Here is a 25,101-nt window from a genome sequence, read left to right on the forward strand (position 1 = left end):
CTCTAGGCATAGCAGACGTCGGATGTGACATGCTAATGCTAGCCGGTATCGTCCCATGGAAATAAGAACTTTGGTTTTGTGGTTGTGGAGCATATGTTGTTGAAACAATGGGAGGGACAGGGATTGCATGAGTACGAGGACCCATAGGTGCATACGATTGGTATACACTTGTAGGTATTGTTGCAGGCATTGAGCTACCATGTAGTGGTGCTTTAGTAACAAATGAGGTCCATGGCGTGTTTCTCGGCATGCCCATCATTAGGGTGGGCATGGTAGCTGTGGTATCATCAAGGAAAAGATGAGTTAGACTTGGAAAGGTAAAGCTATCACTTGTGGGCTCAGATTGCACCGAGACCCCTGGCGAAACAACATATGGAGGATCCCTCGGACTTACAGAGGGAGTCTCCATTTGCGATAAGGTCGATTGTTTAGCCTTTCCTGTATCCAAGAATCTCATGAGACCCGTTGAAGGCATGTTGATCCCCTTGTTCTGTCTCTCTAACTCAATGATCCTATGGATGACCTCACAAACTCTTTGTTGTTGATCCTCCACACTAGTAGCACCCATTGTGGATTGTAGGAGATCTACCCAACCCACGTGATAGGTGTGACCTGTGTATAGATCGGTTAGAGTTTCCTTTTGTAGTTCGTGCTCCCATTTCTCATTTAAGAACACTCCATCTAGGATTGAGGTGCTAGGGGTGTCCCTTGAGCTAGATGCTATGTTGCTCTCTATGGGTTGACCCTTAGTGGTCGCTAATTCAAGAGCACTCGATTGCTCTCCTAGCAAGGATATTGACATAGGAGCTTTTGATTTTAACTCTTTTCGTTGCTTTGCCTTGCGTAAGCTCTCGATTTCCTTTTCCCTTGCTGCAAGAATATACCACTCAACCTCTTGCACTTCGGCAAGGCTTCTACCATCAGGTAATATAACCTGGGAGGGGAATAGCTCTGAAGAGTCAGGAGGTGCAGTGAATGAAGTATTCACATGTACATTCTCTAAGGGCATAGGGTCTACGTTGGTCATTGATGGAGAATTTACTTCCCCACCCTCCTCATTTACATCATTAGCTCCATGTTCGGAGCGAGTGGCTCTGCTAAAGGTTTCCTTCAAGCGGCTAAGCACGCTCGGCCCGGACCACGGACCCATGGCATGCATGTCTTGGCTTGAGCTATCGGGATTAGGCATTGGGAAACCCTCCATGATGTCGTAGTCAGAGGAAGAGTCACTAGCCGCTATGTTCGGGTCTTGGTTTGTACTACCTTGGGTCCTCGCCGAGGGCCCGGAACCTAAGGTAGGTGGATAATGAGAACTCGCGTAAGTCGAAATTCTCTCTAGTTGCTGCCTCTCTAGCACACGACCAAAGTGCAGATACATGTGCCTTTGGCACCCTACAAGTGTCGTAACCTCGAAGGTTAACCGCTTACTTTTTAAGACGTCCGTTTTCACTCTTTTAATTTTTTTTTTTTTTTAATGATCGGTTTTTTTGATTAAAGTGTGTGATAGCTCAAAACGAGCGTATCACTCAGAGGGTCGCGTTGTGCTTTACAGCACAACATTCGGTCACCTGAAGCTCCCTGAAGCTCCCTGAAGCTACGTTGGTCCTCAAAAAAGTTGATTTTTAGCTACATGTGAAGCTAAAATACGTAATTTCAAAGAGCTACTGAGGCCTGAGCGTGAGCTTGGGCTTGGGTCTGGGAGATATTCCCGATCCTGGTCCTACCTTACAATTTTTTATTTTATTTTTTGTTTTTTTGGGATAAGGTCGCCGCGGCCTGTGCGCGAGCACACACACTCTACCTACCTAGTTACAACTAATACACCTACTGTTACACACTAACACACTTCATTAGCTCTCACAGATCTACTTCCTACTTACTGTACTTTGCATTACACAGAACTAACAACTTTAATACTAAGACCTTATCACAGAGAAAACACAGTAACCTTTTAAAACTTCATTAACAAAGAAATACACAGTAGCAACACAAAATTCTTCTTCTCAACACACACACCTTTCTTTCCTACCCTTCCTATAAATGAAATTGCACCACAAAAGAAGCACATAGTGCCATTCAAGCTTAGTGTATGGCATTCCCCGACAGCGGCGCCAAAATTGTGCGCGTATGTCGCACGTGTCAATGCAAAGAACTTGCCGATATGCGAGCCACAGATGACCGCTCTACGCTTGCTGTTGTGGAGGATTCCTCGCCGCGAAGAAGAGGGAGACGCTGCTACGCCGCGCTCAACCGCCTTGCTGCCGTCGTGCTGTCGCAATGCTCGATCGCACACACTCTCTCTCTCTCTCTCTCTCTCTCTCTCTCTCTCAGGCATATACACACACACAAGGAGATGAAGAAGAAGAAGATGGAGATGGAGCAAGAGCACTCTTCAATTGCACAAATGAGAGAATAAGTGAATTTTAGGTTTAGTTGACTTTTATATGAGCTCGCTCCATTCACACTTGGGCGCCCATGCTTATCCAACTAATCCCTTGGATGTTCCAGTTAGAGTGCGCCTCTCATCGGCGATCACTCTTACCCTTTTCCTATTGGACCAACAAGTCCGGTACCTGACTCTACCAAATAAATAATACAGCGTCCGTCTTAGGTGATAGGAATGTGCGTGAGGGCTAACACTAGCAAAAGTCTCCCCTAAACATTCAATATCCTCCCAAGATCGAGGTAATTTAGAGATATGTTCACCTTCCATGGCTTTTCCTCTTGCTTACATGCTTCTCATCACACGTGCATTGGCCCTTGGTTGTGGGTTGGCCACCCATACATCTCCTAGACAGGGATTTCAGGCGCTCTTAGGGTTTGCACCAAGATTTTGTTATCTCATGCCTGTCTTGGCCATCTTATTGGTTTGAGGATGAGGGTGCTATTTTTGGTCCTTGCATTTGACAAAGATGTTTGCCCGACCTTACCCTACCTCACTATATATGTCGCCTAGGGGGCTCTCTGTTCTTTGTCTTGTATTATTTGTAGATTTCTCCATGTGGAGTGTTTGGGCTCGCTAGCCTTTCATCCATCCATCTCTCTCTCTCTCTCTCTCTCTCTCTCCGGACAGAGGACACATGACGTGGCAGCAGGCTGTACATACAGATCCGTGATTCGTGCTGACAGGTGGTGATGTGGCATTAGTATGGTGCCGACGTGGCTGCTGTACGGAATTTCGTAATTTGTGCTGGCTGCTTTTTGGCAGTTTTTGGGACTTTATGCTTTTGGAACAATTTGCTTTTGAGTTTAATTACTTTTGGGGTATCCCTTGTAAGAATAAATAGACCCTAGGGGCCTCACTCTACAGAGCATCTGGACGTAGAGTCTGAGAGCAGAGGTCCCTTTGGGAGTTGTAACTTTGCTCAAGCATTAATATAAAAAGAAATACCGAAAGGGGCGCCATATTTTGTGGCTAATACTTGTGGGCATGGAACTACGCCGGGCCGTGTCGACTCAAATTTTAAAGTTGTGAAGTATTTAAGTGATTCTCTCGTGTGTCGTCCCAGATTCTCGTCTTGGGGTGTCCAAGATTGTGACAGTGGTATCAGAGCTCCAGGTGTGTGCTAAGGTGCTTTTCTCGAAGCATACCAGTCCTACCAAAGAGCTGACGGAGCACTTGGGCACTTTAGAAATTGTTATTAAAGAATCTTCGTGCCCCGACTCCGCACTTATTAGCCACTCCCACCCTTACTTTATCGTGCATCGGACACGCTCCCGTCTTCATCACTCTGTGTTACAAGGCATAAGCCATAAAGAATCCCATATTACACATAGGTTCTCGTGGAGAAATTTGATAGAGATAACATCTCTCGGTGGGCAGGCAAAGAAAAGTTAAAATCCGGTGTGGGAATTGAAGAACAGAATGAAGAATACGACAAATTTTCGGCAAGGAAGTTTGCCAAAAGACCTTAAAAAATCTTTTCAAAGGTTGAGAATTTGGATATGTGACAGAAGTCAAACTAACTATTAGGAGCGAGGAACATGCATATGAAAGCATGGAGCCGGACATCGACTCTTTTGCAAAGAGGTTGATCATTTGCTTGAAATTTTACCTGCTTTGTAGGTGAAATCGAGGATGACATGGCAAGGAATTGCCTTTGAAAGCAATCGGGAGCAACGGCAACTCAGGAATGAATCAGTCGATTCAAGATAAAAATGATGGATTTTGTTTTGCAATTTGAATGATGAAATAAGATTCTAGTACATCAAGATTCCCATATGAATGAGATGACTGGATACTGTGGTGAGCGCATCAAGAGTTCCCGTGGAATGAGATGGCTACTCAGGGATCTAGGTGCATCGAGATTTCTGGACGGATGAGATGACTAGACTAAATGATTGAAACATTGTGTTTAGTATGAACTAAGTGTGTGAATGAAGAACTTTGGAATAGAATTTCCGAAGATGATTTTACTTTATGTATTAAAAAAAGTATTTCTGGAAGAACTTGCTATTTGTGAACAGATAATAGGTGAAATCGAGAATGAGATGATGATGGATTCGGCGCAATGACCGCTCTAGAATGAACCCGATCATGATCATGAATGATGATGATGAATGATTGAATGGAACTGCCGTGAGCGCATCAAGAGTTCTTGAGGGATGAGATGGCCACACAACGAGAACTGAATGATTGAAACACTATTCAATATGAACTCAATGTCTGATTGATGGATTGGAATTCCTAGAAATGATTACTCACGCATGATTGTGTTTGAGTGTAGATGGAATGATTGACGAAATGACTGCAGCGTTTCGATCTCGAGAAATTTATGGACATGATCGCAATATAGGATTAGTTAATCTGATATCAGTGAGGTCCGGTGCGGATCTAGATGCGATTGCTAAATAGGTTGCCAGGAATCATGGTCCTAGATCAGCTATGTGATATGATCTGGATGTGATGTGACTATCGTCTTTGTACAAGTGCTGGATTTGTGTCGTCTAGTGCGTCGGTACTTAGAGTCAGTGTCTACTCAATTGGTTTATGGCTTATGTGTGATTTTGCAGGCGTAATCGAGGATGATTACAATTCTTTCAAGAGGGGGGTATGTCACAAAATGATGATGTGGTAGTAGTACGGATTTCCGCATTATGCGTTGACATGCTGACGTGGTTGCTATACGGAATTCCGTAATTTGCATTGGATGCTTTTTGACAGTTTTTGGGACCAGATGCTTTTGGAACAAGTTGCTTTTGAGTCTAACTGCTTTTGGTGTAAGAATAAATAGACCCTAGGGGCCTCACTCTGCAGAGCATCTGGACGCAAAGTTTGAGAGGAGAGGTAGCCTCTTGCTCAAGCATTAATATAAAAAGAAATACCGAAAGGGGCGCCAGATTTTGGGGCCAGTACCTCTGGATACGGAACTACGCCGGGCTGTGTCGACTCAAATTCTAAAGTTGTGAAGTATTTTAAGTGATTCTCTTGTGTGTCATCCCAGATTCTTGTCTTGGGGTGTCCAAGATTGTGACCTCCCCCCCCCCCCCCCCCCCCCCCCCCCCAACACACACACACACACAAAAAATAAGAAAAAGAGGCTGATTCTATTACTTAAATGTCCCTCAGAACGTCCAAATGGTGCTTATTCTCTCTCGTCATTCTCTCTTTCCTCTCTGTCCGCCGCTGCACACTCCGACATGGCTCAGGCTCCCACATGCTAGATCTGCCATCGCTATCTATGGAGGAGCTTGTGGGCCGAGTTTCATTGTGGGATTGTGCCCCTCTTTGTCAGCGTTTGTTACAACTTGCTGCCTTTTTGCAGTTTTGACATGGTTTACCTGCTCGGTGTCCTTCTCTTGCCTGCTGTTTTACTCTCTGGCTGATCGCCTTGCCTAGACAGGCCAATGTTTTTTACATACTCTATAGCATTTTTTTGAAACACAGCCTCTAAGGTTCAGTATCTTTTAAAATTGGTACTCGGGGTTAATTTTTAAATGCAAGGCTACTGCAGCATTTTACCTCTAGCTGCGATCTTCCACCCTTTGGGCAGCACTTCTGTTGCTAAATGGACTATTTTCTTATTTTCTCGAGTAATTTCTTTTTATTGAAATTAGGATATTTAAAGATGTGTACTTGAACCGTAAGGTTAGGAACTGTAGATCTACTAGAATTATTAAAAGCCATTAGGAACGGAAAACTCTGATGCGTCATATGATGGGTGACACTAAGCATCGCGAAAGGGTTTTACCGTTAGTTCGGTGGGAGAGACCAGGAAACGAATATTCCTGATGCGTCACGTGATAGGGTGACGGGAGCATCGGAAAGGGAATATCTCGTTGGTCTGGTAGGAAACCCGAGCTGGAAAGAGAATACGTGTAAAGATGCAAGCACAAGAATAAAGATGGGTTCTGAGAAGCTTTTCTTAAAAAGCGGAATATTTTAACGAGTTTTCCAGGAAGACCAGACGCTTTCCCACGAGGAATCTATGTTTGCATTGCATTCTTGCATGTGATTGCATCCAGGGATGCCTGGGAAGTGTTGTGAAAGGCATTGTTTTTAACTTATAAGGTTTTATTGAGTTTTTGGGTAGGTTCAGACCAATTTTAAAATATGCTGGCCATCCACTTAATAAGTGGGCAGCCACTTAGAAAATAAAGCAACAAAACTAGCCAACGAATTCTCTCTCCCTATTTCGGGTAGAACAACGCAAAAAAAAAAAACCGGCTGCGATCTCTACGCGAGCAGTTATTCGTGCCATGGCCAAGGAGCTATAAAAGCACCACATGCCCTCACTGAAAGAAGGTTACAACGTCAGCAAGAGAAGACTCTATCGTCAGATAACGCAAGAGATCGTGAGACTATGAAGCACGGAAGTCGCTTTTCCCACACAAGAGCGACATGTATCTATTGTGGATTCGCCATACGAATTGTTGTCGCGTGTTTGTGTGTGTGTGTTTGCAGGTACTTCATCGCGAAGGAGAAGCGAGAAGGCTTTGGCCTACGCTTGGGAATTCCCGGAACGGAATTCGGAAATTGTCTGTGGAGTCTCGACTCCGAGTACAGACGGAAAAAGGATTGAGAGCTCGTCTCTCGGATTTCCTTGACGGGAAGGAACGACCATTGAGTCAGAGATTTAGAACGGAGGGGTTTTCTCCGGTTCTTGTGCTTGTAAAAAGATTCTCCCTAATAAAGGATTCTCTTTAAGGGGGGGGGACCAGCCCATCTTCTGGTCCCAAATACTGTGTCGAACTTCTCCCTCAACTTTGTTTAGTTGAAAGATTATTTATTTTTATCTGGTTGATTATTCGTGTGCGCTCCCGTTTGTGATAGTGGTATCAGAGCTCGGATTTCTCTTTTCTCTGCAAAGAAGGACGATTCCGGGAAGGAACGGGAAGAACCATGACAAGCCACGGAAGGACCGCTGAAGACGGACTTCAGCAAGTGCGAGCCCAACTCGCGGAATTGCAACAACTCATTTCGTTGCCGGCTGTCCAAAAGGCTTTGGATGGAATCAAGAAGCCGCAAGGAACAGATGCCGATGAGCCTCAGGAAAATCTTGTTAATGGAAGCAACCCGCAGGTGGATGGTGCGGAAAAAGGTGCCGAAACGCACAAGGGATCTCCGGATCAGGACAAACGGCCTTCCAAGAGCAAGGGCAGGAAAAAGAACCTTCTCTGCTTAATGAAAGCAAGGATGTCTCTATCTCTTCTTCATCATACTCTCCTGATTATACTACTATATCTACTTCTCATACAATACCTAAATCTTCTCCCAAGAAGAAAACTCCTACTACTTCCCTACATGCTACTAAAGAGAAGCCCCAGTTCAAGAGGGATAACCGCAGACGTCACCGCAAGATGCGGATTTTCAAATCCGGTGACAAGGATGTGAAGTTTGATAACTACACAGGACGGAGAGATATCTCCAATGCACTGTCTTTCATCAGGCAGTTTGAAGTTGCTTTTGCCAACGGAAACTTCACTGAAAAATCCAAGTTGCGTCATGTTGGGATGCATCTCAAGGAGACTGCAAGCAACTGGTGGCTAGCCAAAATTCTAGAAGGTACTCAAGCCAGAACCTGGACTCAATTCAACGCTGAATTCTATGAACAATTTCTTCCACCTGATTTCGAGAAGGACATTTGGAAGGAATGGGACTAGCTCGCCTGGAAGGAACAAGAGAAAGTCACGGCTTATGTTGATAAGTTTTGGTCGGTTCTTCTAAAAGTTATGCCTTTTATGAAGATTTCCGATGAAGAAAAGATGCGAAAGTTTGAAGCAGGTCTTCAACCACCGCTTCGGAAGAGCATGAAGGTGTACCCACATGACACCCTTCAGTGGATGATGGAGTCGGTAATCATTGCCGAGGATTTACATTCCACTGGTACCCCCAGACGGATGGAACATAGCACATACCGTGCAAGGCAAAGAGCGGTCTATGATGACCATGGCAACCAAGGCAAAAAGCGTTCCCCAGAGGATCCTGACGAGCCTAAGAAGCCAGAGGGTACCGGAAAACGGCTTAAGTATCTCACACCGAACCAAGTACAAACCTTCAAAGAGCAAGGAAGGTGCTTCTAATGTGGTGAAAAAGGACATATGAAGCCGGACTGCCCTGTTCGGCAGCAACGGCAGGAACAAGCATCTTCGAAGAAGGAACAATCGAAGAACGAACCCGCTCCATTGAGCTTGAATTCCATTCTTGATGTGCAAGGGAATACAGAAACTGAGAAATGGAAGCGCCAGCTCCTTAAAGGCTGGGGATCTGCGAATAACCAGCGGATGTTGATCCTCTACGACCCTGGATTGACGGACAACTTCATCTCATTGGAAACTGCAGAACGTTTGGGCCTTACACCGGCTCAACTTGGAACTCCATTCACTTCCGGATCGGTATTGAGGGGTTGACCACCAATGCAACTCCCGTGCAAGGACAACTCAATCTCCGGATTGGTGTACAAGGACCGCGAATGTTTTTTGATGGCACCTATCGAGGGATGTGATATCATCTTGGGTATGCCATGGCATTACCATATGCAACAGGTCCCAGATTATGTAGAAAAGACCCTCGCTTTTGAGCATGAGGGCAAGAACATTAAAATTTTTGTGATGCAGGGGATTGGCTATTCCCTATTGTAAGCCATATCTCCATTAAGAAGGAAATAAAGAAGTGCGTTTCTGCTTACTTGATTTTCGCACGTGAAAGAGATAAAACTAATGAGGGTTCGTTCTCTATTTTGGAAATTAAACGTTTTCAATTTCTTGAAAAGTATAAAGATTGTTTCACGGATACTCTACCAAACAAGCTACCTCTGGAACGTCCGGAAGATCATTGCATTGATCTCGTACCAGGTAGCTCTCCCCCAAACCTACCCCCTTATCGGGTTAGTCTTGCTTAGCAAGAGGAAATTTTGAAGCAAGTCAACGAGCTTCTGGAAAAAGGTCTAGTATGACCAAGTACTTCGTCTTACTGCTCTCCAGTTCTACTGGTGCAGAAGAAAGACGGCACGTTTCGAATGTGTATAGATTATCGATCTCTAAACAAGATCACTATCAAGAATCGCTTTCCGATACCCCGGATTGATGATATTCTCGATAAGCTGCAGAGAGCAAGCATCTTTAGTCGCATTGACTTAAAAAGCGGTATCATCAGATACGCATAGCCCCTGAAGATGTCCATAAGACTGCCTTTCGCACAACTTTTGGACTTTATGACTTTTTGGTAATGCCGTTTGGCTTGACCAATGCTCCCGCCACATTCAATCGAATGATGGACCGAATTTTCAGCCCACACCGAGCTTTCACAGGAGTGTTCTTTGATGACATACTCGTCTTTTCAAAGACCGAGGAGGAACATCGGAAGCACTTGGATATAATGTTTCAGGAATTGCGAAAGCATGAGTTGCATGTGAATGCAAAGAAGAGTGAGTTCTTCCTCACTGAGATACACTATCTCGGCATAGTCTCACACAACCAAGTGAAAATGGATCCCGCAAAGATCCAACTCGTGCAAGATTGGCCAACTCCCACTACGGTACATGATGTACGAAGTTTTGTGGGATTGTGTTCTTACTATCGGAGGTTTATCCAAGGCTTTGCTCAAGTAGCAGGACCACTTCATGACCTAACAAGGAAAAAGATCCCTTTCAGGTGGGGATCGAGACAACAAGGTGCCTTTGGTAGGCTAAAGTACCTATTAAGCTATGGACCTATTTTGATAGTGCCAGACTTACGGAAACCATTCGAGGTTCACTGCGATGCTTCAGGTGATTGCATCGGTGCAGTGCTTAACCAAGAAGCCCATGCAGTGGCTTATGAAAGTAGACGACTTAAGGATGCAGAATTGCATGCCTCGATTTACGAGAAGGAACTTATGGCTGTGATCCACGTCTTGTCTACCTGGAAGCATTATCTTCTAGGAGCGAATTTTGTGATCAAACCGATAACCAGAGTTTCTTATGCAACGGAAATTATCTGAGAAGCAAATGAGATGGGCCAACTTTTTGTCCATGTTTCACTTCCAGATCCTCCATACGGTTGGGAGTAAGAATGTGGCTGCAGACGCATTGTCTAGACGGCCTAGGGTGAACGCATTTACTTCTGTGTATCACCAAGAATTGGAATCACTTCCAGAGTTGTATCCGAATGACCCAGACTTCTCCTCCACTTGGAATAGATTACAAAACGGAGAGGATGAATATCCCTATTCTATTCAGGATGGTTACCTCTATCACCACCAAGCAATTTGCGTGGCAGAACCATTGAGAAAGAAAATCATGGAAGAAGCACATGCTTCACCATATGCAGGTCATCGGGGAATTCTCCCTACGACCTTAGCATTGGAAAGATATTTCTTTTGGCCAAGCCTTAAAGCAGACATTGATCAATATGTCAGGGAATGCTTGGTTTGCCAAAAAGTAAAGTATGATCGGCATAAGACGCCTGGGTTACTCCAACCTTTACCTGTGCTTGATCAACCTTGTGAGAGTATTGCTATGGATTTTATCATGGATCTCCCAAAGACTCAAACTGGAAATGATGTGATCTGGACTATCGTGGACAGATTTAGCAAGCAAGCTCACTTTATTCCAGTTAAGAAAACAATCAAAGCAGATCATATGGCTAGAATTTTTCTAGCACAGATCTTTAAGCATCATGGGCTGCCCAAGTCTATTGTGAGTGATCGGGATCCTCGCATGAGAGGCAACTTTTGGTGTGCCTTGTTTGATAACCTTGGCACAAAGTTGAATTTTTCTTCTGCATATCATCCTCAAACGGATGGGCAGAGTGAGATCGCTAATTCCACAGTATTGGATATGCTGAAATCTTATGTGTCAGAAAGACAGTCTGACTGGGAGAAGTATTTGCCCCTTGTTGAGTACGCGTATAACAATACCGTGCATTCATCTACGGGGAAAGCACCTTTTGAGATTCTCTAAGCCATCGATCCTTGTCACTAAGGATAAGATTTTCGCAGCAGATGAGTTTGTCCGGGATTTGGACACGGCCTACGGACAAGTTAAGAGAGCAATTTTGCGCTCTCAGGAAAAACATAAGAAAGCTGCGGACAAGCACAAAAGGAATCTGGACTTAACAGTCGGTCAATTAGTTTTACTCAAGTTTGAGAAGGCAAGACTAAAGAAACAAGCGACTCATAAAGGGAAAGTGGTAAAACTTTCCAATCGCCGTTTAAGATAATTGACCAAGTGAACGATGTGACGCTCTGATTAGACTTACCATCTAATTGGAAGATCCACAATGCTTTCCATGTTAGTTTACTCCGGCCATATGTGGGACCGCCTCCAAGTCAACCTATTGCTGATGAACCTCCTGAGGTTGAGGAAAGGGAAGAAATACTCCAACCGGAATAGATCATTCATCATCAGGAGCGGCCACTTAAGTCTGGGAAGATTACACGGAAGTATTTGGTAAAGTTTAAGAATTATTCTACTCTAGATGCTCAGTGGATGACCCAGTAGGAATTAGCACCCTATCTCGAGATTCTGGAAGGATATGTACAAGCACTACAGTTGAGGACAACTGTTTAGAAGCCAGAGGGATGTTGCTAAATGAACTATTTTCTTATTTTCTCTAGTAATTTCTTTTTATTGAAATTAGGATATTTAAAGATGTGCACTTGAACCGTAAGGTTAGGAAGTGTAGATCTACTGGAATTATTAAAAGCCATCAGGAACGGAAAACTCTGATGCGTCATATGATGGGTGACATTAAGCATCGTGAAAGGGTTTTACCGTTGGTTCGGTGGGAGAGACCGGGAAACGAATATTCCTGATGCGTCACGTGATGGGATGACGGGAGCATTGGAAAGGGAATATCTCGTTGGTCTGACAGGAAACCCGAGCTGGAAAGAGGAATACTCGTAAAGACGCAAACACAAGAATAAAGATGGGTTCTGAGAAGCTTTTCTTAAAAAGCGGAATATTTTAACGAGTTTTCCGGGAAGAGCAGACGCTTTCCCGCGAGGAATCTATGTTTGCATTGCATTCGTGCATGTGGTTGCATCAAGGGACGCTTGGGAAGTGTTGTGAAAGGCATTGTTTTTAACTTATAAGGTTTTATTGAGTTTTTGGGCAAGTTCAGACCAATTTTAAAATATGCCGGCCGCCCACTTAATCAGTGGGCAGCCACTTAGAAAATAAAGCAACAAAACCAGCCAGCAAATTCTCTCTCCCTATTTCGGGTAGAACAACGCAAAGCAAAAAAAAAAAAAAAAAAAAAACGGCTGCGATCTCTACGCGAGCAGCTATTCGTGCTGTGGCCAAGGAGCTATAAAAGCACCACATGTCCTCACTGAAAGAAGGTTACCAACGTCAGCAAGAGAAGACTCTATCGCCAGATAACGTAAGAGATCGCGAGACTACGAAGCACGGAAGTCGCTTTTCCCACGCAAGAGCGACAGGTATCTATTGTGGATTTGCCATACGAATTGTTGTCGCGTGTTTGTGTGTGTGTTTGCAGGTACTTCATCGCGAAGGAGAAGGGAGAAGGCTTCGGCCTACGCTTGGGAATTCCCGGAACGGAATTCGGAAATTGTGTGCGGAGTCTCGACTCCGAGTACAAACGGAAAAAGGATTGAGAGCTCGTCTCTTGGATTTCCCTTACGGGAAGGAACGACCATTGAGTCGGAGATTTAGAACGGAGGTGTTTTCTCCGGTTCTTGTGCTTGTAAAAAGATTCTCCCTAAAAAAGGATTCTCTTTAAGGGGGGGGACCAGCCCATCTTCTGGTCCCAAATACTGTGTCGAACTTCTCCCTCAACTTTGTTTAGTTGAAAGATTATTTATTTTCATCTTGTTGATTATTCGTGTGCGCTCCCATTTGTGAAACTTCATAGAGTACCATCAACCCTTCCTTTGGCAGTACTAAGCATTTAGAACTCTCCACCCTTGTGCTGGCTCTACCACCCTCGACACTCTCTGTTCGTGCTGCCCCTCGTGGTGACGACATCACCTTTCGGAGTCGCGTTTGCAGATTCCTGCCGGGTTACCCGTCTTTTCCCTTGGTTGCACTATCTTCCGTCAATATCCGGTCCAGTATTTCTGCTATTAACGGTGTCCAGCCGTGATAGCATCCCCCTCTCCTCCTGCGTTTTGGTGTGGACAGCTGGGAGAGTTTTCCCTTTTTGCGACTTCTTGACTTCCTTTGTGATTTTCTGGTCACTTTCCCTCTTTCCCATTGGTTTTGATGCTTCTTTTGGTGCGGCTTCCAAATCTCCTTTGACCCTTGTTTCTTCAACCACTTGATACATGAGATTTGTGGCATAATGGACGGATCTTCCTCGGTGTTGCAGATCTTCTCTCCGTGTGGCCTTGGGAAAATGTAGGAGATGGTGTTGCTAGAGGCACTCGTCTTGTGGACATGGCTCGGTGTGCCTACCACTGGTACGTGTCCCTTGGCGATCTCCAAATTCCTTGACTGCTACCTTTCCAAATGGGATTCCCTTGTGTGCCTTCTTAGTGGTTTTTTGTATGTCTGACCCTTGCCTATTCTTTGCATGTCATACACTTCTTTTGGACATGTTCTTCTTGATGTGAGTAACCTTCGGCATGCGGATGCCTGCTATTTCAAATTGCTAACGTGTCAAGCCATTGAAGAACGGAGCCAACTTGCAGATTCTGGCTGAGAGGCCTAAACCCTAGAGGCAGCAGAAGCAGTAGAATAAGTTTTATCAACTTGCGTAGTCTTGGCGAGTGGCCTATTTCTAAAGAAGAGTTCCCACCAACGTATGGACCCCGTTCGATGGGGCCCAAGTGACCTAAAGAAATCAAATAAAGCAGGACCCACACACACACACACACACACACATACACATTGGCGTAAAATTGTCGATGACATGGTAGTTGTACGGACGCCCGTGATTTACGTTGATGACGTGGTAGGTTGTACGGACTTTCGTGAATTGTGCTAGCAGGTCTTGACGTTGTAGTTGTACGGCATTCCCTGCTTTGCGCTGGCAGCTTTTGGGGAAGATACCAGATGCTTTTGAGTTTGAAGCTTTTCATGTAATTGCTTTTCATAGGCCAAGGGCCTTTAAACATGGGCCATGGGTTCATTCTCTGCACACTTTCGGGTGAAGGTACAGAGCGTGGACTACCGGCTTGTACATAGTTGAAGCAATATAAAGAAATATCAAAGGGGCGCCACGGTTTGGGGCCAATGCTCTCTAGGGGTGGAACTCCGCCACTTAAGGTCTAGTGTGTCGTGGAGTCTCTATCGCTTTCAGTTGGATTGTTATTTGAAGTGCTTAAAGTTGTTCAGTCTGTTCTTTTCCGTTGGCACGTGGTGCCGGTCCGTGACAGTGGTATTAGAGCTTTTGGCGTGTGCTTTTTTGAAAGCATACTAGTCCTACCAAAGAGTAGACTGAGCAAGATGTTGCTTCCAAAGCTCACTAGAAGTTTTATTCAAGAATCTTGGTGTCCCGACTGCGGACTTATTAGCCACTCCCACCCTTACTTCATCGCGTATCGAACGCGCTCCCGTCTTCATCGCTCTGACTTACAAGGCATAAGCCAAAAAGATCACTTGCAAGAGAAGGATTAAAGGTATTTTTCGAGCCATCGTTTTTTTTTTTTCTCAGAGGCGGTGCCATGAAGTGGTGGATCTCTTTAGCTACCAAGCCGTACACTCCAAGGACTTGGCAAGCTTTCAAGAGAATTATTTCCCGAAGTTACATAGACTTCCTCCTTTGGATTGCTGCTTCGGGCAGAGTGGGGTATCCTGAAAGGCTTGCCATAGAAACCCTAGCAGATTATAACTTGATATTTCTCGACAGCTCGCAATAGGTGTCTCTTCTCAAACCGATAACCTTGGAGTGTGATTGGTATATCTTCGAGCTACCATCACCGCCACAGGAAGACTATCTATCGAGGCTTGTTTCGACTATTAAAGAGTTCATGGACCATGTTGCAATTGTCTACGACCTTATGGAAGGAACCTAACCCTAATTTTTTGTGCAGGTTTTGGGATGGAAATTTAGTCGACTTTTCGAGCTCGACTGATGTCGAGATTGCTTTTTAAGTTCGAATTTTGTTTAAGGACTTGTTTGGTGATCCTGTTTCGATTTTGTTCGAAATAAATGGTATCTGTTTAAACCTGGCTTGGTGCCGATTTGAATTGTTTGACTCTGGTTTCAATGCTTGGTGATTTACTCCCTGGTGGAGTAGTGAGAAATGCTGTTTTGGTATTGTCAGAACCTCGGAACGATGCAGACGAGTTATCTAGGGAGCGTTTCATTGTATGTTTGAAAACCTCGGAACGACGTAGACAGGATGTTTGGGGAGCGTTTTGTTGTATGCTAGAAAACCTTCGAACAACGCAGACGGGATGTGTGGGAAGCTTTTGGTTGTATGCTTGAACCTCCAAGTGACGCAGAGTGTTTGGTTGTATCAGTCCTCTGAGCTCATGGCTTGGACCTTTTTAGGTTATTTGTAGGGGGAGTGATGAGGTAGTCGTTGAGTAGCTTGCCGCATACCGTCTGTCTTGGGGAAGTGCTCAACGGCTTTGTTCGTTGTGTCTCGTAACATGCATATGTGAGCATTTGTGTTGCATTGTGATGTGCCAACGACTGAATATTCCTTATTGGATGAGATACTTCTAAGAAACCGACGACTCAAGATATCAAGAGCTCTAATCTGGAATGAGACTCCTTATTGAATGAGATACTTCCGGGAAACCAACGACTCTGGATATCAAGAGCTTCTTCTGGATTGACAAAACTGATTTTCCCTCGGATTGTCCCTCGGAATGATCCTCAAAAAATTTTGAGCTAACTTGAGTTGTTTTGTAGATATACGGTAATCGCGGACGATTACATTCTTTCAAGAAGGGGGGATGCCACAAATTGCTGACATGTCAAGCCACTGAAAAACGGAGCCACCTTGTAGATCCAGACTGAGAGGCAACTTGTAGATCCAGACTGAGAGGCCTAAACCCTAGTAGCAGCATAAGAAGCTTTAACAACTTGCGAAGTCTTGCTGAGTGGCCTATTTCTAAAGAAGAGTTCCCACCAACTTATGGGACCCCGTCCAATGGAGCCCAAGTGACCTAAAGAAATCAAATAAAGCAGGACCCTCACACACACACAGATTGGCGTAAAATTATTGATGATGTGGTAGCTGTACGGACGCCTGTGATTTTCGTTGATGATGTGGCAGGCTATACGGACTTTCGGGAATTGTGCTGGCAGGTGCTTACGTGGCAGTTGTACGGATTTCCTTGTTTTGCGCTGATAGCTTTTGGGGAAGATGTTTTTGGACCAGATGCTTTTGAGTTTGAAGCTTTTCATGTAATTGCCTATCATTGTCACGTGCACATCTAACCCTATGTGCATGTGGACAAGCTACTTCATGACTAGGATTCAATTCAGCTTAGGAAGTGTTCTGGCACCTTTGTGAGTATGTTCGCAGGCCGTGCATGTCCAGGTAGTTAGAGTAGATGCATATCCTCTGGTTGCACACAGCATGATCATCAGATTACAGTCGGTACCTATCAGGAGCATTTTATAGTGCATAGAACCCATTTTCCCTATTTTAGCCATTTTTCACGTATTATTATTAAGTGACTTTGTTGGGAAACTGGGTAGGGCAAATTGGCTAAGGATATATATAAGAAAAGCTAGCGCTAGCACTTTCTGGCAAAAGAGGCAGCAGGGACTAAGTGTCTGGCAGTGCACCTTCTCAACAAGACCCCCGGCGGAACAACCTAGCGTTTTCAGCCATCAAGAACAGCTAAGTACGGTGTCATTTACTCTCAACTATTTAGATTTTCTCGTCTTTGTTCTAGTAAATCTACTTTTGTTGTGTTGCCATCTTATTTCTTTACTAGTTGAAAAAGGATACTCATTCAAGAGAATCATGAAAAACGTTCGTTCATTTTTGCATCGTAGTAAGTTTATTTTTAATGTTTCTTCCTTTGGAATGTTTAAGATAATCAGTAGTAGTAAATTCAATAGAAGTGGGGAGCTAAAAAGCCCACTTATTGTTTGACTTAATATCACCTTATGTTGTTGTTTTGATCTTTAGCGCATCTAGTATTTTTACTATAGCTTGAAAAATGCTAGCCTTTATCATGGCTAAGTATGCCCATCACCTTCGGAGGGTGATAGAAACTTAGCTCGTTGGTTTTGTAGAGTAAGTTCAAAGCATGAATGACCTCTATACAAACCTTCACCTACTCTTGGGCACTGACGACGTGAGTAGGGATGTCATAGCTGTTGTCCAAGCTATGCATGATAAAGGTGATAATCCTATTCTTCCCGTTTGGACAAGCAGCGAAGTTGAGATCACATATTGTTAAGTTTGGTTCTTTGCTCTTCGTATGTTTGTAGAGTATTCATTTTTCGATTTCGTATTTAGCTTACCTGAGGACTTAAGAATGTGTTCCGTTAGAAGTTGTTGTGTGAAGTTTGATTTCTAGGCTTATCCTTCTTTTGCTTAAAGTTGAGTACTTGTTTTAAGCCAAGTAAGTTGCGTCATCTTATTTTACACATGCCTTTTGTAAGAACATTTTTAAGTTAATAATGTTTTGTTTTATTTAGTTTTGTTTCGTAGCAAACTAAGTGATTTAGTTTGTTTGTTTGTTTGTTTTTGTTTTTCTTTTCTTTTCTTGTGTCCCTTGCTTTTATTGTTTTATGAGTGCTTTATTCCCTCTTATAATTCGTGAGTTCAGACTATTCTGAACTTATGAAGGTATATTTTTCAATCATCTAGCGGACATGCAAATCTTTTTGATTTTCGTCCGAGTGGTGACCAGCTGTTGAGCTTCATGAAGATATATTGGGAGGGTGTGCATACCCCAACAACTACCGATCTTATATTCATGTGTGTGTCGATGTAATTTTATGTGTGTATTACTTTTATTCTTTGTTTTAAATAATTTTTTTAAATAAATAAATAAATAAATAAGTAATGGGTCTTTTTGTTATTTTGATTGTATCTTGATTTATTGTGTAGAGCTTCTTTTCGTCTTGATTTTGGTTTGTTTGAGTGTTACGTCTTTTATTTTTTAATTTGTTTTGGTTTATCTATTTGTTGTTTTTTGCTTTTGATTGTGTGTGTGTGTTTGGTTGTTATTGTGAGAAAGTTATAAATCTAACTTTGTAGTTCGCATGTTTTTAATAAATAATGTTTTTTCTCTTAAAACTCTTAAAAATAAAAATAAAAATAACATCTTAATTTGGATCCTTTGGATCAAGGGTTTCTTGTGTGGTTTCATGAAATATCTCTTGTGAGAGGAGAGATTGAGTAGTGATTCTAGCAAGGGATCACGGGCACTCGATTGCGCGCTATTGTCGATGATCTTTTGAGTGTAGCAAGCAACCTTATTTAAGGACCTCACTACTTGGCAGCAGCCCTGCTATACAAATGAGGGGTGTGGCTAGCACCAATCTAGCCTTAGGATCTTTAGCCTTGAGGTGGGCGTTGATCTGAAACAGTGACCTTACTACAAAAATGAAAAACACTTTTACTTCTTCTTCAGCTTCAACCAGCAATGTTGACGACTCTCAGGTACGTCTTTTCGACCCTTCTTTCTTTTCAGTAGCTAGAAGTAGTCATAATCTGTATCAAGAAAGATTTAAGTTTTTAGCTAAGTCTAATTTGAAGAATTTGCATGTTTTTGGTGATGGTCCTATTCGTTGGGCTTCTTTTAAGAATGTCTTAGTTAGTACTCATTACCCAAGTTCTTCCATAAAAGCCCTCAATCGTTTGAGGCGTTTAAGGAAAAATCATCTTACGGTAGATCGTCCTCTAAGTCCGGTTCATACTTCTCAAGTTATTTATGTTATTTATAATATTCACGATAGTTCTATGATGTATGTTGGCCAAACCTTTCGAACAGCTTTTGTTCGTTTTCACGAACATGTAAGAGAAGCGAGAAAGTTCAAAGTAAGAGCACCGTACGTGAAAGTGTGAAACCCTTGTATGCGGCAATAGCAAAACATGGCTTTAAGTCTTTTTGTTGTTTTCCCATTGAGCACATAGAGGGTAATTTTAGAAACTCTAAAGAGTTCTATAAATCAGCGTGGCCTCGAGAGTTGTTTTGGATGAGAACTTTGCATACTTTTTTCCCTAAAGGTTTCAACTTGAAAGGAAAGTCTTCTTTACGTAAAAATAAGACAATTTACCATAAGAAACCTATGCTTTGGCGAAGGCATCCCAAAAACCCGAGTTAGTTCTCCCTTCAAGTCAGTTTAAAAGAACTTGGATTCCTAAAGGTTCTCGTTCAGATCCGCCTTCTATCCCCGAAATCAATCCAGTTGTGTTGCACAACACTATTTCAAGTAGAGTACAAGGTCTCCCTAGAGCTTCAATCTCTAGAATTGAGAGTGATGACCCTTCTAACTATAGAATTTTTGCCTATAGAGATTTCAAACGGAGAATGATTTACCTATCTAGAGCCATGGAATTGGGTTCTTTTTCTTATAAATTATTTGAAAGGTATAATATAAGGATCCTATTTAAGCTCTTGTATACCCTTGAGAACTACTCTTATGAAGATTTGGAGCTAAGAGAGTCTCATAGTACTCAACTTCGAGTACTGTTAGGCAAATTTCTGAAGTCCAAATGTCCTAGTCAGAAAAATCCCTTGGTTGGAAAGAAAGATTTGGTGATAACTATCTTTACCTCCCCTCACTTAGACAAGATTGAATTAAGCTCTATTTTGAGATCTCAAGAAGCTTTGGATGCTCTCCCTCCTTGTGTGAGAAAGGTTTGGAATCATCCTGTCGTAGCTTTCAAATATGTGAAAACTTTAGGACAAAAAGCTTTCAACTATAGTGACATAGGATGTAATCTTAAAAGGCAAGAGAGGCTAGCAATCTTAAGTATTGATTGCCCTTGTAGTAAAACTGCCTTTTCTTCTTACGTAAATGGAGCTTTGGGTCATGTTGTTACTGCCGATTGTTCTATCCTTCCTTCAGATTCCTTGAAAGACCTTTTCTCAAGAGGTACTAAATATAGGCTCCCTTCCTCAAACGACTCTTGCCTTCTCAAAGCCATAGAAAAAGGAATTTCTACTTTCGTAGTAAAGTTTGAGGAGTCTTTAAGGTATTTTTACCCATTGGAAGTCTGTAATCCTCAAGAAAGCTTCTTTGAAATTAGCATCTTGCTCTCGGAACGTTTCTTCAGGAAGGAATAGCTTATCTTCTTCTGATCGTGATGCTCTTAGGAAATTTCATCGTGATTTTGTAATCTCGTATGTAGGTAAGTGCTCTAATAACTTTGTTGTTACATGCAAAAAGTTCTATCTAGAATGCTTGTTAGGTGAGGTAATTACGATGATTGTGATCTTTCAATGCAAGAGGTTATCTTGAAACATCAAGACTTTTGTAAGTCTTTTGGTTTCAAGTGCCAACCTAAATTACCTTTTTTATATACCATTTGGAAGTTCCACAAGAACCCTATAAAGCCTAGATTTATAGCTGCTTCTTGTAACACCTCTTTGACTGAAGTTTCCAAATGGCTTAGTTATTGTTTCAAAGCCATTTTACCTAGCGTAAATGAATTGTGGAAAAATATGCTAAAGGAAGCAGACGTACCTACCGATTCAAGTTGGATTTTAAATGATTCAGTAGGTGTGATTCCTGTTTTAAAGTTTTTGAACTCTTCAAGAAGCCTTAAGGAGAAATCTTCTCCTTTATGTCTCCAAACTTTTGACTTTACAATGCTATACACAAAGCTAAATTTGAAGGACCTTAAATTTAGAGTTAAGTCTCTTATTTCAAAAGTTTTTGCGTACAAGCTTGAGAAGGATAGGTACAAGGCATTGCTAGTAGAAAAGTCAGCCTTGAACTTTGACTTCTTATGGCTGAAAAATAAGAATGTAGATGTAGACAAAGGAAGAAAGAGATTCACCAGGATTGTAGATGACATTGACATCATATCTTGGTTAGATTTTCTTTTGGACAATTTATATATAACCATCGGCGACTCTCTTTTCAAGCAAACAATTGGTATCCCTATGGACACCAATTGTGTTGTTTTTCTTGCTAATTTCTATCTTTTTACTTATGAGTTTGATTTTATGGAGCATCTTGTCCTTGCTAACACTTGCCCAATATTTTTGTACAAGTTATGCAATGTAAGACGCTTTGTAGATGATCTTTTTGTCCCTGACGTTCCTTCTTTTCAAGATTTTATGTACTTGAATTCGAGTTCTGTAGGTGGAGGAATTTATCCCAAGGAGTTTTGTGGACTTAATTGTACCGTGATTGTTGTGCATTTTTAGACCTTAAGATTTTTCAGACTCCCTTGGGATTAGAAGTAGATATCTATGATAAGCGCCTTGAACCAGAATATGCAAACCTTAAAATCATCCGTATGCCTCACATTTCTTCGAACATTTCTCTTTCAGCTAAGTACGGTGTCATTTGCTCTCAACTATTTAGATTTTCTCGTCTTTGTTCTAGTAAATCTACTTTTGTTGTGTTGCCATCTTATTTCTTTACTAGTTGAAAAAGGATACTCATTCAAGAGAATCATGAAAAACGTTCGTTCATTTTTGCATCGTAGTAAGTTTATTTTTAATGTTTCTTCCTTTGGAATGTTTAAGATAATCAGTAGTAGTAAATTCAATAGAAGTGGGGAGCTAAAAAGCCCCCTTATTGTTTGACTTAATATCACCTTATGTTGTTGTTTTGATCTTTAGCGCGTCTAGTATTTTTACTATAGCTTGAAAAATGCTAGCCTTTATCATGGCTGAGTATGCCCATCACCTCCGGAGGGTGATAGAAACTCAGCTCGTTGGTTTTGTAGAGTACGTTCAAAGCATGAATGACCTCTATACAAACCTCCACCTACTCTTGGGCACTGACGACGTGAGTAGGGATGTCATAACTGTTGTCCAAGCTATGCATGATAAAGGTGATAATCCTATTCTTCCCGTTTGGACAAGCAGCGAAGTTGAGATCACATATTGTCAAGTTTGGTTCTTTGCTCTTCGTAGGTTTGTAGAGTATTCATTTTTCGATTTCGTATTTAGCTTACCTGAGGACTTAAGAATGTGTTCCGTTGGAAGTTGTTGTGTGAAGTTTGATTTCTAGGATTAAGCTTTTAAGATGTCTTATCCTTCTTTTGCTTAAAGTTGAGTACTTGTTTTAAGCCAAGTAAGTTGCATCATCTTATTTTACACATGCCTTTTCTAAGAACATTTTTAAGTTAATAATGTTTTGTTTCGTAGCAAACTAAGTGATTTAGTTTGTTTGTTTGTTTGTTTTTGTTTTTCTTTTCTTTTCTTGTGTCCCTTGCTTTTACTGTTTTATGAGTGCTCTATTCCCTCTTATAATTCGTGAGTTCAGACTATTCTGAACTTATGAAGGTATATATATATAGTGTTTTCAACATTTGTAGATCAGCCCCAGTGTTTTGCACGTTGCAGATTAGCCTGGTGACAACAGATTCTCTGGTGTTTTGCAACAAATATCAACATCAGCCCTAGTGTTTTTGGAACAGAAAATCAGCTTAGCGTTTTGTAGTTACTTGGCGACAACCACTTTCTGCATCAACGTTTTTGCATTTTCAGCAGTTGGGATCCGTACCGCAGCCCCCAAACCTCGCAGATCTCACCTTCTCGCAGCAGATCCTCGCCACACGGTCAAATCAGCAAGCGTTTATAGATTCAGTCTGCTATTCGTAGATTTCAGCATCTGCGTTTTCAACGCGTCGTCGTCGTGTCGTCATCATCGCCGTTGTCACCAACATAGAGTCAGAATTCAGCAGATACAAGATTTGCAGATTTCAGCCCTTAGCGTTTTCAGTTTTCAGCCCGTCTCGTCGTCGTCATCATTTTCGTCGACATCGTCGGCAAGTCCATTGCATTCAGACCATTGTAGAGATTTGTGCAATCAATAGTAGACCACTCTCGCCATAGAGAGTGGGGCCCTTGGAGGAGGGTTTGACAACATTCTAGTGTCGTATTCTTCTCTCTCTATCTCTCAGTCTTAGCACCTTCATTCACAGTGCTTATCCACTTTGTTTGTGATCATTTGTACTCTCTCATTAAAGGAACGGAAGGCTCTCCCTTCCGTAACTAAAAGGTACCCTTGAGCATAGTTCGGAGCACTCATCTTGAGCAAAGTTCAACATTCACTTCCGCTGCACCTTACATTGGTATCAGAGCTTTGGCAGTGTTCTGTATCACTCAAGGAAAGAACCACAAGAATTTTTTATGTTTATTTTTGCTTGTTGCGGTCGCGTCGCACGTAACCCAAGTCCACTTGGGCATGTCGATTCCTAATCGTGTTTTTGAATAGTGATAGGAAACCCAAGAAAGAAGGGCTTGTCAAGCCCCCCTTGTTTCTCTTTTCACTCATTGAGAGCGGACCGTGCACTTAGCGGCCGGCCAATCGACGTGAGGTGGAAAAAAGCAACCTTGGTGTGAGCACAAGGCCGCTAAAGGGTGCGACCGCGGGAAACAGAAGAGCTCGGGTAAGAGAAGATCTTTCTCTTACACAGATTGCAAGCTCAAGAAGAACCTCAAGACCCTCAAGAACTCAAAGACACTCAAGAACCCAAGAACCACAAGAATCCAAGTTCCTCGTGAACTTAAGAACCCAAGACTTGAGTGTATGGTCATCATTCGAAGCGGAATGGATACTTCGCAAGGAGGTGTCGCAAGGAGGTGATGAGCATGGAAGTGGTGAAGAAGAATTTTCCCCACTAGGAGGTTTTTCCGACCTTCCCCCTTCCCATCTACGCCAAGGATTGCACCAAATCCTATGGAGGCTTTGGTCAAGACGATGATGTACATGATGATACAACAAGAAGCGCAACGCGCCCCCTTGGAGCACAAGCGCGAAGAAAGAAAGGTAGAATTGGATCGTGAACGCGAAGAAAGAACGACAGCCTTAGAGCGTGAGCGCGAGAAAGCACGCTTGGCGGTCGAAGAAAGAAAGGCAGAATTGGATCGAGAGCGCAAAGAAAGAAAGGCCCAATTGGATCGCGAGCGCGAAGAAAGACGGTTAGCCTTAGAGTGTGAGCGCGAGCAAGCGCTTGGCGGCAGAAGATAGAAGGGTAGCGACGAGCAGCCTTGGAGTTAGAGTGTGAGGCGTAGAGAGACCAACGCATGCAAGAGTTGGTCCTACAGGTACTCACCTCGAAACCCGAGCCGATCAAAGATGTTGGTGGTTCATCAAGTGGCGCAAGCCGAGATTCGGACTCCAACAACCCCGTCAAAGAAAAGTTGACATTTAGTAAGTATGACGGTAAGATGGATGCTAGTGTTATTCATTCTTGGTTGCATCAATCTAATGCTTATTTTGCGACAACTAAGAAGACAGGGAATAGTAGCCATGTTTTGACGACAGCCATGTACCTTGCCGGTGATGCCATTAATTGGTGCCACGCATGGCAAGAGACACAATTGGCCGCGCACCTAGAAGAAGCCGACGAAGGCGCGTCCCTTTCTTTCAATTGGGCCGACTTCCAAGACAAGCTCAAGGCGTGGTTTATGCCACCATAGTACCTAGCATGATTGAAGGACGATTGGTGCAGTCTCAAGCAAAATGGTTTACCTGTGATGTTTTTAGGTACCACGCATGGTAAGCGACACAATTGGCTGCGCACCTAGAGGAAGTTGACGAAGGCACGCCCCTTTCTTTCAATTGGGCCGACTTCCAAGACAAGCTCAAGGCGCGGTTTATGCC

At 42.8% G+C, this 25,101-nt stretch overlaps 1 protein-coding gene across 4 annotated transcripts in view; it reads left to right on the forward strand.

Moving 5' to 3' along the window:
* LOC147439087 (thiamine-repressible mitochondrial transport protein THI74-like) overlaps positions 1-25,101 on the forward strand; it is a 66,544-nt gene that overhangs the window by 20,603 nt on the left and 20,840 nt on the right. For 2 of the 4 annotated variants that reach the window (XM_086485012.1, XM_086485011.1), the window contains one exon: positions 17,044-17,192. The exons of the other annotated variants lie outside the window; for them this stretch is intronic. In XM_086485012.1, coding sequence (XP_086341138.1) covers positions 17,044-17,192 — 149 coding nt within the window. The remainder of the gene's footprint in view (positions 1-17,043; positions 17,193-25,101) is intronic. 4 annotated transcript variants of the gene reach the window in all.

The sequence above is a fragment of the Adiantum capillus-veneris genome, chromosome 16, assembly GCF_014529385.1.
Source record: "Adiantum capillus-veneris isolate H3 chromosome 16, ASM1452938v2, whole genome shotgun sequence".
Classification (NCBI taxonomy): Eukaryota; Viridiplantae; Streptophyta; class Polypodiopsida; order Polypodiales; family Pteridaceae; genus Adiantum; species Adiantum capillus-veneris.